Raw genomic sequence first — 15,666 nt, forward strand, 5'->3', positions numbered from 1 at the left:
AGCTAATTTTCCCTAAGAAGGCAGTAGACCAGACCCTAAGCTGGTGGAAAAAAGCACAAGCCCATTAATACTACCAAAGGATGCACTGAATAATTTAGAAAAAGAAATCTATGGTGCTGTGTGGCACCACAAATTACATGGCTCAATACCAATTATTATCTCCATCGTTCCTATTCCTTCCTTTCAAGGTATTATTTGCAGGTCTTATTTTAATCATGTAAATTTCCTCTTCTCTCAGCAGTTCAGGTAGCTTATTTTATATAGGGCTTAAACAGGAAATTAAAAACATTCACAACGAAATTCACTCTTTACATGGTATCTTCCTCCACATCATATACTCACTGAATGAGCTTATTTTCCTGCTCTGCATTTTCAAAGATGAAGAATGGGAAGAATACTTGAAAGAAGCAAAGAAGGAAAGAAAGAAAGAAAGAAAGTCCGTCCCATGCTGATGGGTTTATTTTTAGATGAATACTTCGCTGTTTACTTGTTCATTTGTGCTTTCTGACTGTTTTCCACAGATTGTGTAGGGTACCTATTGTCCCTTTTGTTAGCACAAGCAAATTGATAATTTTTATGACATCCACTCAAGGATGCTCCCTGGTTCAAGGTACTGAAATGAAGTCTAGAAAAAACAAACAAACAAACAAAAAACCCCTCCAAACCACAAGTGCAAAAATCTTTTCATTACGGCAAGAGAAACTCTGTAATAAAGCCAGGGTTTTATACAGTCCTCTAATACAATGAAAAGCAAAATAGCAAGACCAGCTGGTGAAGTTTTAAATAAATACATTTTAAAGGTACATTTGCCAGACTGAATTATTTCTTAGTCTTCATATTTAGCTGTTGGTTTATCTGTATAGTGACACAATAGTGGCTAAAGCCCTGGATCCACTCTTCTTAGTGGGCTTTCTGTCTGAAGATTCTGCACAACAGATATAATATTGCTTAAATATTATTGAAAATATCCAGTGCCCTTTGTGTAAAAACAGATGCACCTGGATTACCGTTTTGGATCAGATGAGGAGCAGATGAGGAGCACACTTTTGATGACGGTCTTCCAATTGCTCCTATTTTATTGCACTTTGGTTCTGGTCCTGGAGCACAGGAAGAGATTTTTTTTGGATAAAACTAAACCAAAGGCATAATCCAGCACACTTCCTTCACTAACGGGTGTTCTGTCTGTAAGAATAGATTAAAGCTGGTGCAAAGCAAGACCCCTGACATGCTCACTGTGTGGATGCTGGGTCACCATAAACAACTATTTTGCTCTGCAGATGAGCTCCATCTGGGCTAGACTACTCATTAGTGTGTACACAGCATGACTCATTAGACTAAAGATAATGACACATTCAGGAAATGATCTGCACAGGTAAGCGGGTTTGTTGGTGTAAAGGGCATTCACAGGTATGCTTATGTACCTATTCAGTGCCTGAGGCATATATAAATCAAATTGCTTTGTGTTGGATTATGTGTTCTAGGTCTGTTAACCGAGATACAGTGCAAGTCAAAAAGGCTCCGGAAAAATGTGAAGCAGCCCCCAGATCAGACAGTCAATGAAGATAATGACAGCCATGATGTGAAACAAGTAACATCTACAACTAAAATATATAGGGTAAGAGAATTCTTGTAATAGTTTGTACAGTACTGGTGGTTTTTGTTAAATGTGTCTAGTATAGTGAAAATAGAGTATTGCAAACTCTCTGGAGCTGTCTCTATTAGTTAAAACTCGATCCTCCATCAAGCCAAGGAAGTACCTTGAGTAGAGAAGTGATTCTGATACTTTCAGTCAAAACTCTATATATGCTGTAGAAATCCATACAGTATTTTTTCTGTGATACATGTCAGGCATATATCACATAGGTGATGTGTGATAATAAAGCTTGAACATACCTAGTTATTTGCTAAACATTTCCTTATTTCTAATAATTAACTACACAAACCCATGCAGTTTAAAAGCATTGTACACCTCTCTTCTGTACACTTCTATAAAAATCTCAGTGACAAGCAAACCTCTTATCTGCTTGGTCTTCAAGTGTGAAAAATAGAGGTATGGCTTTTGCCTAAAGCAAGAGATATTACATCATTTCTATGACTGCATTTCATGATGGGCTCTTTTTTTTTTTTCTTTTTGCCAGTATAGGAGAAAGTAGAGTTTACCCCAGAACAGCAGAACCTTCTTGATTATATCATGGATTCATACAGTAAACAACAAATACCACAGGAGGTGTCAAAAAAACTAGTAAGTATATTGGTGAATTCATTTTGAAATGGGAATAATGAAGCTGAGGATTACATGGCAAAAAATATTTGTAGTCAGCATAAATAGGTGTAGTAAGTAGTAGAGTGAACTATGGGTAAAAGCTTACAGTTTAAGTATGCTGCAAGTGGGGCAGAATCTCTCCCATTCAGTCAACAGTTAGACCACATCTTTATCAAACTTAAATGTTAAGAAAAACTTTAAACTCTAGAATAACACATTTATGCTCAAATCTGACCTTTGTTGATTGGAGCTTTGTTTTTTGCCTTGTCAGTATAGGCAGTGATTTTAGTTTGACTTGTTGTCGAGCTTCCTTTCTATGAAGACACCAGCCTGGGAGCTTGAAAATATTTAATTTTTTTTAACACAAATTCCAACATTTTCCAAGTTTTGATTTTTGTTTAATCCTCTCCTCTTTCTTTTTCCTCTATACCCTCTAGAAATTCCATTTTCCTTTAAGAACTCCCAGCTTTCATGGTAGGATGGGAAAAGGCTGGGAAACAGGGAGAAGAGGAAAAAAGAGTTTTAAAGAGATACATTTTTTTAATAAAACTGTAATGTTCAGTCTTAAAACAAACAAACAAACAAAAACAAACAAAACCAACCCAAACAAACTTAAGACGAAAACTACTGTAGAAAATAATTTCCTAAGCCAACAGCTTCGAAAACTAGAACAAAGACACTTGCAGGGGAAGGGTTGAATAAGCCTTAACTAACTTATGGAACTTATTTCTGTGGGAGACTGAAGAGGTCAAAAAAGAAAAAATTGTCAAAAGAAATAGACAAATTCATTCATAGCAAGGCCTTTGTTTAAATATGATGATAGCCATAAAAATTCTAGATCAGTAAGTGCCTAAATCATTGCCAGACATGACACTGAAAATAATACATATTCCAGAGAAAAAGACACACTGTCTACTTCTTTTACTTCTTACATGGCCTTCCAAAATACTTGGTTTTGACAACCACTGGAGACAAATTACAGTGTTAGGTGGAACTCTTGCCTGGTCCCGTCTAATAGTTCTTATATTTTATGTTCTTAAATGTGAAATGTCAGTGAAAATTAACAGATTTTTTTTGATTTCTAACAGTTAAACGAGGAATTCAGTGCTGAAGGAAATTTTCTGATTTTAACAGAAATGGCTACCAGTCATGTGCAGGTTCTTGTGGAATTCACTAAAAAACTACCAGGTATATCCAACATGTTGGGGTAAATTTTGTTATTGCAAAGTTAAAATGTCTTTCAGTTGCCATTTGGCAATTGTGCATATTTTTAACAGCATATGAAAATTCCTCCTCCTCCTCCACATTGTTCAGACACCGTCTAAAGAAAAGGTGCTTTGTGCTCAGAAGAATAATATGCTGAATAATTCAAACTCTGCCATTTGTAGCATGAGATGTAGCACTCTTTACCTACTGAAAAACAAAATGCTCAGAGAAGGGATTGTGTCTCTAGAGAGACACATAATTATTATATATATATAATATGTACATTATATATTTATAATTATTTTCATATATTGCTGCAATCTAATTACTGCTAACACTTGCCAAACTCTGCTTTCTGCTCTTTGCTGCCTTTCTAGCAATGCCTCTAGGTCGTAACATCCACTGAATTGTGAGTCACACACAAAAAGTTTGTGGCCCCAATATTTATGGTCCTTGCACAGTGTGTTATTGACAAGTACTGAAAATCTGAGTTTATCACTAGTATTTTTTAACTTCCAAGTTGATGTTACCTCAGTACTGAACACTGGACATGGTAGAGATTCCCTTTAATTAAGGAAGGCGCATTTTAACACCTAGCTGTACAAAACCAAGATTTTCCTGCTCCTTCCTCCATGTCTCACAGGCTTGCTTTAAAGCCTGGTACTGCAGTTGTAACTGTATTTTTTTAATGTTAACTGGAATACAGGCTTGTAGGAAATGAAGAAGGGAGGAGATTTGTAATTGAAAGAGAAATCGATATTTAAAACACAGCAGGAAGCTTCTATGTGAAATAGTATATTAGTCCAAAGGCAAGGTGAAATGTTTAAAATTAGATGCTTCAAGTGCTGATTTTTGCCATCAGAGCATGGAAAGGTCTGAAAGCAGCATGGTAGTGGGAAAGCCATATAGAGAGCTCTGGTGGAAACATGAAAGAAGATATTAGGGAGCAGGATAAGGCTAGGCAAAATTCTGCTGGTTATGCTACACCACTAGACTTTGCTTATCATGTTCCTCTAAAAGTACCATGAACACTGAAACATGTAATCCTCATACAATTTGGTGAAGTTCAAATATGTGCCATTTTCTGGAATCTGGGTTTGAGTTTACGCAGCACTTGGCAACCCTACTGACACCAACATCAAGGTTATGCAGATGAGTGGCACCTCACGTGCAAGAATTTCAGGACAGAAAGAAGCGAGAACTTTCACCGTTGCTGCCTGACTTATCTCCAATGTCTCCACAGGCTTCCAAACTCTTGATCATGAAGACCAGATTGCTTTGCTGAAGGGCTCAGCAGTAGAAGCCATGTTCCTCCGTTCAGCTGAGATCTTCAGTAGGAAACTTCCTACAGGACATACTGTCCTTTTAGAAGAAAGAATTCGCAATAGTGGTGAGTATGTTGCTTAATGAGGAATAAACAAACCACACCATTACACTTCTCTGTTAGTATTTGGCCCTTGGAAAGCTAGTAAAATTATTTATTAGCACTGAAACAGATTTACCTGAATGTTGTTCTTTATGTTAACTAGAACAAACCTAACTCAGCCTTGAGTCTAAAGCTCAAAAGGTAAAGATTTCTTTATAAATACGTTGCAAGTATTATGAATAATGCTGTATGAAATAAATGCAGTGCATATCTCCAATCATAGACATGAAAGAACAGTGAAGAAGAAATATTACTATTACAAATTTTTCACATAAAGTGTGCTTTCAAAAGCAATCATTGTAAGAAGGAAAGAAAAAGTGATTTTAGGATGTTACTGGAGATGACTGAAGGGAACCACCTATTCTTAGGGTAGGTTTGGTAAAATTAAATGACACTGCAAAAGGTGCATAGAAGAATTATAAACATGGCATGTTCTTAGTGTGTTTTCTGCTTCTTAAAGTCCATCAAAGGCTCAGTGACTCTGATAAATTCCACTGGTTTTAGACATAAACCTTAATAATCATGAAAAGCCAAATGGTTCTAGATATTGCTTATTCCTTAAAGCAGGCAAAGTAGCGTTTTGTCTTATTATGGATTCTTTGTGCTCCACTGATGCAATACTGAATGTTTTCCATTTTTCTGTATTGACCAGCAAGCTTTATCTAAACCTCAGCTACCCGTCATTGAAAATTCAAATCACAGAATACAGAATATGCCAACAATTCTGAATCAGAGTCAGCTTATAGATTCTGGCTTCTGACTTCCCGTTTTAAGAGTCAGAAAGAGAAGAGACAGAAGAACACGTAAACTCAATACTAGTCATGGAAATGGGTTTGAACTCAGTTCTGAAACTCTTAATCAGAAAGTACTACTGACGTATGCAAAATTAAGCCAATACTTATATATTTGAAACACTGAAAAGGAGTTAGGAAATTTGATAATAATTCATTTGTTGCAGTATGTATTTATTTTGGCTTAGCACACTTATTTATAGGTTAATATTTAGTAGTTTTTCATATTTCTTTCATTTTGATTGATTGTAAGAGAGTACTGTTTGATGGACTGGAAATGATGACTTCCAGAGTGATATGAATAGCTTCTTGTCCAGGTTCTGCAGGCAGATAAGTATGTTAAGAAGGCCAGATGTATTTCCTGGAAACTGTATTGAGTGTATCCGAATCTCTTCATTAAGAGATTTTTCTATTGGTTTATAACCTAAATTTTTGATAAAAATAGGTCTTAGAGAAATTAATCCATACGGCTACATGATTACTGAAAACTTCTCTAATCTATACAGTGAGTATCATCCTTCTTGTTCAAGGTATCCACTGTTGATAAAAAAAACAGAAGCAGAGGAAATACTTAATCTAGACCATTATATAAGCCATTATGTCATATCAATAATTTTTCCTTAGTCGTAATTTTAAAATATTCTGTTAATTCTCTGCAACTACTGAATCCAGATAAGATGCAATATTAATTTTTGCAAGTTTGTATTAGACTTAATGATAACGCCTCACAACACTGCTAGCTGGAATATTACATTGCATTCTGCATTAGTATTATTTACTTGTCATGAAGCAGATTTGAAAAATAGCATTTTGTGTAGGAGAAAATTTCAAGACAAGTAACCATGTCAAATGTGGTATTGTTTACTCCAAAGAAAGATTTCCTGCAATTCTTTTTTTCTGGGGGTAAAAAAACCTCCAAGGTAAATTAAAAATGGATTCTGGATCAGACCAAAAACCCAGGCTGAATAGTTCCCAAGAAATGAAACACATAACTTTTTTAATGTGTATATACACGCATATGTTTCTTTTTGCCCTTGGAAAAGGCTTTCTAAAACATCTTCCCTGAAACCAGGCTCAAGTTGGAGACATAAGAGGAAATACTGCTAGAATTTCTCACTCCCTATCTTACAGAAGGGAGGGAGACATTCTCCAGCTCACTGCTGGAGATTATTATCCAGCTTACTGCTGCTGACTGCATTCTTTCCTTCTATTAAAAGGCAGAATAGAGAACAAAGTACCCTTTTCCATATATTTTATTTCTCCACTCTGTGCAAATTCAAGCCTACTTAAAAGGATTTTCCTTGGCTGCATTTAATGGGGCTGTGACTGTAAACAACAAAAGTAGCTTGTAAATCTTTGCATTTGTAGCACTGTTAACTTAATTGCTGTACTAAACCTATTTAAATAAATAAAACTTAAAAATAGTTTTAAAATACCTACTACTGAAATAGCTTAATTTTGTGGCTTAAATCCTTGTCGTTTTCAGGTGTTGCAAGTTTAAATAAAATGAAAGAAAAGCATTCAAATTCTTCTGTTATCGTTGTTTACACACATGGCTTTCAAAAACATTAAGTATTATATATTAAAAATATTAAATATGCATGTCATAAGACTCAACATCAGGACTCTGAGTTGAATAGTAACCTGTACCAAATGTGACATCAGGGTAGAAATGTAAGCAGTCTTTTCTGGCCTTAACCAGTAAGGACAAACACTACTAAAAGTTGCAGCTGGCCATTATGTTATATACTGGTCCAAGAGATAAGACTGCCAGAAGAGATTAAACACCTTTTTTTACAAACACCTCGCTGAAAAAAAAAAAAAAAGACTAAATGCAGCAAAGTGAAACTTACAAAGAAAATAGAGAGCAGCAGAAGAAATTCAGTGATGGTTGAATGAGAGTTTAAAAACTAAGTTTATGGGTGAAAAATGGAAAAACAGTATCAAGATTATTCATGGCTCCTAGTGAGATCCTAAACACTGTCACACCAGCAGCCACAAAATATTGCTATTAGTCAGAACTTCTGTCTGCATACTTTTAAGTGCAGACAAATGCCTAAATACCACATAAGTCCTGTTGTCAAGCCTTGATGCTTCTATCCATAAAATCAGGGAGGGTGGTGGTGATCCTGCCTAAAAGTCACAAGCTGTCCAGATATCTGTCACCTGCCACCAAGTCCACTTTGAAGCTGCTCTCTTGTATTAATATTTATGCCTTCCCCAGTTTGATTGTATGGAATGGTTTGTTGGTTTTTTTCTGATATAGAAGTCAGAGATTTGGTGGTGATGACCTTTGAGCATTATCAGCGTTTATTTTCATTCTCATGGTGATGAGGTGTATTTTTATTTCTTAGCTTGTGCATATTGCTCAAGTCCTGTTGCATCTCAGAGACTGTGCCCTGATGGTGTTTCTCCATAAGGTGTTACGGAAATTATTACATGAGCTGCTCCTGCGACTGAAATCTTCTCCTACTCACCCTAATGTTGAGACTTTATGAGAAATACAGACATTTTATTTAATATTATTGAGAATTTGTGCCATTTATCATAGTAGATGCTTCATTATGCATACACCACATTGTGACTGACTCTTTCTGTGAAAGGCTGACATCCTAGTAATTTAATGCTTAGATTTTTTTTCTGTTATTTTGAAAGTAAATTCTCCCCATTATTGAGCAGTACAGTATTGTTAAAAAACAGTGCTGAGATACTGAATTATTTTCTCAGTGAGCATTTGTAGTTTGTTTTCCTAAGGATACCAACTTTCAGTGGTCATGAATAGACATGGATTTTTATTTCAGCATTTTATTCTACAGAGCTGTTCTATGAATTTGAGTATTGGGAAATAAGATACTATCTGATATTAACAGAAATGGAAGAATTTGGACACAAATTTTAGGTTGGCAGCAGGACAACTGACATTATGAAATACACTGTTGTCTTCCTGAATGGCTTACAGGTGTTGAAGTACAGTCCGATCCAAGGAAAAAAAAATTAACCACTGGCAAGAGGCCACCTTTTGCTATTGAATGGGGGATACAAGGTTCCCATTAATTTGGACAAGAGATTCCTGCAACCAAAGGGCAAAATTTGCTATCAGAACCATGGAGAGCTAATCACTTCCATTGTCTTTGGCTTTTATCATTTGGTTATTGGCACTGAGTAATGGTGGTGTTTCAAACCCCCATTGTACTGGGCTTTGTGCAGAGAAACAAAATGAAATTATCTTCACTGATGAGTCCAAAGTGTCTAACCCTTGAAACAGTCATGTGCATCCTCATGGAAAGACACACCATTCTGTGACTCGACTCAAAACTGGTACACTGCCTAAAACATTTAGAAATTAGGACCACTTTAAATTGCAGAATATCGGAAGGAGCTTTTCTGTTTGCATACCTTTCCTGCGCAATCTACCACGTTGAGTTAGCCAGTGCTATGTTCCTGAATTACAAATAAAGTCGCTGAAAGTATTTAAATTATATCTGCAGAGTAGATTTATACCCATGAAAACAAGAAGAGATCTCAGGGACTCAGTCTCTTTTCTTCTGTGTAAGCATGCTTCTCCAGGCCAAAAACTTATTTAGACTCTACCTACAAAGATGAGCTCAAGGCAGTGCAGATGTTGCTGCTCTGTGCCAGACCCAATTTGTCTCCTGACTGCAAGCACTCAGGCTACTGCCAAAGGATGGTATGTGACAATGTCATTTGCACCCTCCTTGCAGGTTTAGTTGGGTTTTTTTCTAACTAAGGTTTCTTTGCTTGCAATACTGAGTTCACAGAAGTCTTATGGATTGCTTTAAAGGAGGTGGAGTTTTGCTATCGTGATTCTGAGTTCTCCTTGACACATGCTAACTTCTCATTTAAGTTAGCCATTTAATCCCTACAAGATGGTGATAGACAGAAGAGAGGTCATGTGCACTGCTCCAATGTGTCTTCTCTACTGGCTAGATTTTCCCCTATTCGGCATCAATGGGGTGAATTTGGTCAGTGTTTAAAGGGCCTCTGATACGTTTGAATAGCTCAGAAGGGAGAGCTCATAAGCAGCATGGAAAGTAGTTCTGGTAGATAAAATACTGTGCAAGATAAAATGTAAGTTTGCAAGTAATTAAAATATTTTATTTGCATAAAGCAGCTACTAATATACCCTTGGTTTCATATCCACTGCCACCTCCATGTTTATCAAGAAAAAATCTCTTTATCTATATTAATAACACAGTGCTAGTTACTGTTAATTAGTACTTACTATCAAGCTGTCTTCTTGCAATAGATTAATTATTCAGTTTTATCAAACAGACAAGATAGGAGTGAGAATACTGTTTCAAAAAGCTGGCAATACTGACTTGGTATCACACTAAAACCACCTACTCCAGGATTACATTAACCAGATAATTATTTATGGCCTGAAACTGCAAACCTTATGCAAGCATCAGTCATCTTACCTTTATAGAGAAAACATAGCAACAAAATTCTAAAAAAGGCAGGGTCTCAAGCAACATTGTGTCTTAACCTACAAATGGGGATGAAATTACTCAAATAAGGGGTGATCAATGAATAATGCTCATGGGTTTAAATCTGCTCTAATTTAATGCTGCAAGGCTGTACTCAGTAAAGCTCATAATTCTGATTGACTACACTTGAGTTTATGGCCAGTCATGCATTAACATAGAGAAATCAATCAAATGATCTGCAATATCTTCTGCAAACGATTGATTGGGGCTGGTAGTCAAGTAGAAAGCTATGCAATTCAGAATGATGCCCAAGGACCCGTGAAGGAGAAGCATGTTCTTATTGCCATAATGCTGCATGGAACAAAGTTTTGAAACCTTTTTGAAATAAGCATGAGGAAGGAGGCACTATTAGCACTGACCAGGAAGCTCTGCCTGCCTGACACAGCATAGTGCAGGGCTCTTGGCTGATCTGAATAAAGAGGGTTAGACAGAACTAACTTTTCTATTCTTATTGAGGCCAGAAATATAACTATATTTATTTGATTTTTTTCTCACTTTTGGGGTATAAGTTCTAACAATGGCATTGGGAAAGTCATGTAATTTATTTCTTCTCTAGTGTTTCCCATTACAAGTGCCAAATCGCCTTTAATTCTTGTTCTGATAATCTGAAGTGACAACATATTGTACAGTAGCTAAGAAAAAGAAAGTAAGAACTACAAACATCTGTTTCCTGTGTTTCCTGCTTTTTTTTTTCTTTCTATTGGAGCTTATTAAATCCAAACTGAAGCATTTTCAATCACATTAGAAAACAGCCCCCTCTTGTGATGGAAGAGCAATTTGCGTAATGTGCAAACAAGATGATGAAGTAGTAACAGGGATACCACAGCACAGATGGGATGATGGCAAAACTAGTAGCTAATAAAAAATTCCATTATCCTAGTCTCAAAGTTGTTCATTTTGCATGGTTTTGTTAATAATTGTGATATATATCAGTTTAAAGATTTCAGCATTCTGTTCTCTTTAGTAAAAGTCAAAAGGTAAATCAGTTGCATTGCCAAAACACCCCTTTTTATTCCCTTTCATCTCTTCTGTTTTGTTTTATTTCTCTGTTTGGAGTACAGTAATGCAGAGAAGTTCTCTGCCATAATTTCACTTGTTTCCACATCTATACTCATTTTTTGCTTCACTCATCCATACTTTAGTTTCTTAGTGTTAGCTTATAAGCTTTATGAGACAGGGATTGTTTTACTACATGCTTATGCAGTGTTTGGACCACTGAGGACCTGAATTAATTATTCCTCACTTTGTTCCCCAGCATCATTTTCACCCAACTTCTGCTATATCAACAGCAAGACTTCAAGAGTTTGTGGTCAGCAAAACAATAAATAAATTCATCCAGCTGAAAGCTAACCTGACTTTCAAAAAAAAAAAAAAAAAGGAGAGAGAAAAAAAGAATCAAATTATGAATACGAGAAACAAATGATGAGAGTCTTAGTCACAGTCTACTTCCTCCCATTTCTTGTCTGCTGCCAAAACAATTGTGCCCAGCTGCACATTACCTTGCACAGAGACTTCTAAAAGACTTCTCTGTTTCTAGTTTCATGCAAACTTTAAGACTTTGGTGTGCCATAGGTATGTGTTACTTATATATTGTAAGGAACTTTAGTGTTTAAAACCACCCAGGAGAGAGACAGGTAGTTCCCCAAAAGTTAGCAATAATGAGTGTTCAAAATTTGAAATAGTTAATGCTGATGACTAACAACATAATCCTCGCAGAACATTAAAATCTCTGACTATTGTTTGCTCTGTAAAAAGCTCCAGCTGTGTTACTAACTTCTACAGGACGAGCTGACCTGCATCATATATATCTGCTTAATTAACTTGGACTCAGTAGTGTTGAACTCGTTACAAAACCAAGATTTGTGGCTTTTAATCTGAAGTGAATACAGGTTGCTCATGTCATGTGTTTAAACACATGACTCAGCCATGAAATAAACCACACCCTGCAAGACCATTCTTTCACTGTTGGGAGACATAACTATTCCACTGGATGAAGTAAATTCATTGTCACAGCAAAATGTGACTGTTTCATGGTTAAGTCAAGTGACTTCATGTTTCCTTTGTTTGAGTTCCACCTGGTGAGTTTCATTTTGACTTTCCCCTATTGGAGGCACTCCAAACGTCACCAGTCCTGGACTTCAGCTTTGTGTTGCACTGAGCACTCAAAACTGCATTATTTCATGTGGTTTCCACACCAAGTTATAAAGGCTTCTCCTAGAACAGCTCAAAAATAAGAGCAAAAGTACAAGAGATCCTATGGCACTCATCTATGGCAACAGAGGAGGTTTCCTTTCAGCCAAGGAAGGCCAAAAGGCTTTTGCTGCAGAACCACTGGTTTGGACATCTACACTTCATCAGTGCCACCATTTCAGAGTTGCAAGCAGCTGCTGTCAATAGTCTAGTGTCTGCTCTGAGTGACTCACACATCATTTAAAAAAAATATAATTTTGATGTCACAGGACCTACTTCTCTTTTACACCAAAGAGCAGAATGGAGTACATCTGTAATTTAAGGCTAAGTAAGAACATTGTGACCTGATGACAAAGTCAGTAAGAGGAAGCCCCATTGACATGCCGCAGTTTGGTAACCCCAAAGGAGTTTGCTGATGGTGAGAGAATTGCATAATCCCATGCTTAAATTTGGCTGGATTTTAGTTATTTATGGTTCTATATTTTATAATACACTATTTTATGCTTTAAAGTAGTAGTAGTTGCAGGCAAGTTGATCTTGGACTACAGATAATCCTAGAGCTAACTAAAGTTTCATGCTATGTAGAAGGAGTAATTAAGTGTCTCTGCGGAGACGACTGAAGCAACAGCCTGAGGCAGTTAGCTGTAGAGTTGGGCTAGAGTTAAAGCATATGCCCTGAGAGAATTCCACATTACTAATGCAGAGACAGGGAAAATGGGGACTGCTTCAAAAAGAGGAGGCAGCTAGAATATTAGCAGACAACGAGGAAACCATGTATGAAACTTGTCCTGAAGAGCCAGATGGACATACCTGTAGAGGAAAATGAATTATTTGAAAGACTTTGAAACCATGCAAAAAGGAATTACCAGTACTTGCCCATGTCTAGTCTGCTCTGGAAAACAAAGATGTGCTCACACTTTTGTAACTGTCTTGCATCAGGCCTGATTTGTGTAGTAAATTTCTCCCACCAAGACAATAATTATGAAATATAAAATAATTGCTATATAGCAATAAATTGGATTGTTTCAATAATGAAGAAACACTATAACTTTTTTCCCTCCCACAGGTATTTCAGATGAATTCATAACTCCCATGTTTAATTTTTATAAAAGCATTGGAGAGCTGAAGATGACACAGGAAGAATATGCACTGCTCACAGCCATAGTTATCCTGTCTCCAGGTAACTTCCTATCCGGAATTAAATATTTGTGATTCTGGGAAGAAAGCATGCAGAGTGTGACCTTACATTCTACATAGATTGAGCGTACGTGCTTATTCAGTATATTTAGTTGTTAAACCAGAAAACAAGTACACAAATCTGAACACCAAATGTCCTGCTACATCATTTGGTTTTGCACACAAGGAAAAGAGTGGTTAAATACTCTGCTTAAAAAAATTACTGGTATCTCTTCACTGCTTAGCACAACAGGCTTCTTCCTTCAGAAAATCCCATATGGTTACATGCTCATCACTACCGACAATTGTGGAATGTCACATTTTTTAGAGGAAAATTGGGAAATCCTATAACTTAGAATAGAATAAAGCAATGAAGGTCTTCATCCTTTGTTGGACAAACACCAGATGCCAAGAGCAAAAGGACAGTAGCAAGTTGCCCTCTTGGCTATTAAATTGTTGAAAACAGACCTTTTGGAAGTATTGGCACAATAGCATCTCAGCCCTCATTACAGGCTTTGCCATGAAATCTAATTCTTTGACAACAAAAAGCTAACCATCCCTACCTACAAAATATAGAGAAATTGTATAGTGCATCAAACAAACTGACTATCACAGGAATGGGAGAAGAGAAGCCTGGTGCTTCAGGGTAAAAGACGGACAATGAGGTTTCCAAATCAGGTTTCATGGAAGATGGGAAGGTGAAGCATTTCTATCATTCTTTGAATCAGTGTGTGTCAGGAAATTATTTTACATTGAAAATTTCAGTGGCAAATCCCCATCCTCCTCTTTTCCTCCCTCTCCAAGTACCCAAACACATACTTCCATATGAACAAAATAAAAAGACAAGTATTTTCTAATAAAGAAATTTCATCTGAGGATGAAGATGTTTGATTTTGCCCTGGTGACCTGCTTGTACCCTCTCTGTACTGGCCAAATTTTCTAGGAGTACTACACCTCCAAAGACTTATGCTGCGTTGCTCAGTTGTTGCAATGCATCACAAGACATACTCTGGTGCAGAACCACATGGGGATATGATGATAAAACTCCAGTGAAACATTGCAGAGTTAAAACACTTTGGTTTTTGAGAAAGTTAAAAGTTTTCCCTAGCCAGAAGTGGGAAGTTTACATGAAAACCCTAATGTAAAAATACAATGTTAAGCATTTTTATTTCCTCTTAATTTGAAAATAAATATTCTTGATAGGTGTGAACATCAGTGGCCAGTGTAAATATTTGAATATTTTTATATTATCAGTGTAAATAATTGCAATGTATCATAGTATGTATTTGCTAATTACTTCTTTCCTTTTAAAACCATAACCAGATCGACAATATATAAAGGATAGAGATTCTGTGGAAAGGCTTCAAGAACCACTGCTGGATATTCTACAAAAATTCTGCAAACTTCACCACCCAGACAACCCTCAACACTTTGCATGTCTTCTGGGTCGTCTCACAGAATTACGGACATTTAACCATCATCACGCAGAGATGCTGATGTCATGGAGAGTGAATGATCACAAATTCACACCTCTTCTCTGTGAGATCTGGGATGTGCAGTGATGGATACTTTTTTATTTTAGGAGAAATATCTTTTTAAAGGACCACATAACATTTACTTTCATAGAAAAGTATCCCACAGTGCATTGTATTTTCTTTAATGCATTTTTATAGAAACATGACATGGGTTCATAAAAGTCATTTTGTTCACTATGCACAGAATATTGTATAGCTACCAGATCTTCACATGTGAGTATAACTTTTTCTGTATTTATACTGTCTGATCAGAAAGAGCCCACCAGCTCCTCAGAGGAACAGTTAATTCCTTTTGTGACTAAGCTGATTGGAGTTACAGTTCCTCTAGAGAAATGGGGAAATGCAAGTTTCCATTCATATTTTTTCATTGCAGTGGGTTTTTTTGTGCTTTGCCTCTGTTAAAAAATATATTCCAGATATTTACAGTAATAAACCATATGAAATGGTTAATGCCATAGTCATTTGCTGTTCAGCTGTGAAATGTGTTCACATAAGGTGTGCAAGATGTTATTTCTTCACAAGAAGAAACACTATGAAATAGAGAAAAGTCACACAAAAGCAAACCCCCTTT

The 15,666-nt window shown here is 36.4% G+C and overlaps 1 protein-coding gene across 7 annotated transcripts in view; it reads left to right on the plus strand.

Annotated features, from left to right (window-relative positions):
- The window catches only part of NR1H4 (nuclear receptor subfamily 1 group H member 4), a 44,819-nt gene extending 29,277 nt beyond the window's left edge, over positions 1 to 15,542 (plus strand). For all 7 annotated transcript variants that reach the window (XM_027680155.1, XM_027680153.1, XM_027680157.1 and 4 more), the window contains 6 exons: positions 1,482 to 1,615; positions 2,144 to 2,242; positions 3,352 to 3,451; positions 4,713 to 4,859; positions 13,451 to 13,564; positions 14,884 to 15,542. In XM_027680155.1, the coding sequence (XP_027535956.1) occupies positions 1,482 to 1,615; positions 2,144 to 2,242; positions 3,352 to 3,451; positions 4,713 to 4,859; positions 13,451 to 13,564; positions 14,884 to 15,122 (833 nt within the window). In that variant the 3' untranslated portion in view covers positions 15,123 to 15,542. The remainder of the gene's footprint in view (positions 1 to 1,481; positions 1,616 to 2,143; positions 2,243 to 3,351; positions 3,452 to 4,712; positions 4,860 to 13,450; positions 13,565 to 14,883) is intronic.
- The last annotated feature ends 124 nt before the right edge of the window (positions 15,543 to 15,666 follow it).

The sequence above is a fragment of the Neopelma chrysocephalum genome, unplaced genomic scaffold (genome assembly GCF_003984885.1).
Source record: "Neopelma chrysocephalum unplaced genomic scaffold, ASM398488v2 Primary Assembly neopelma1_59, whole genome shotgun sequence".
Classification (NCBI taxonomy): domain Eukaryota; kingdom Metazoa; phylum Chordata; class Aves; order Passeriformes; family Pipridae; genus Neopelma; species Neopelma chrysocephalum.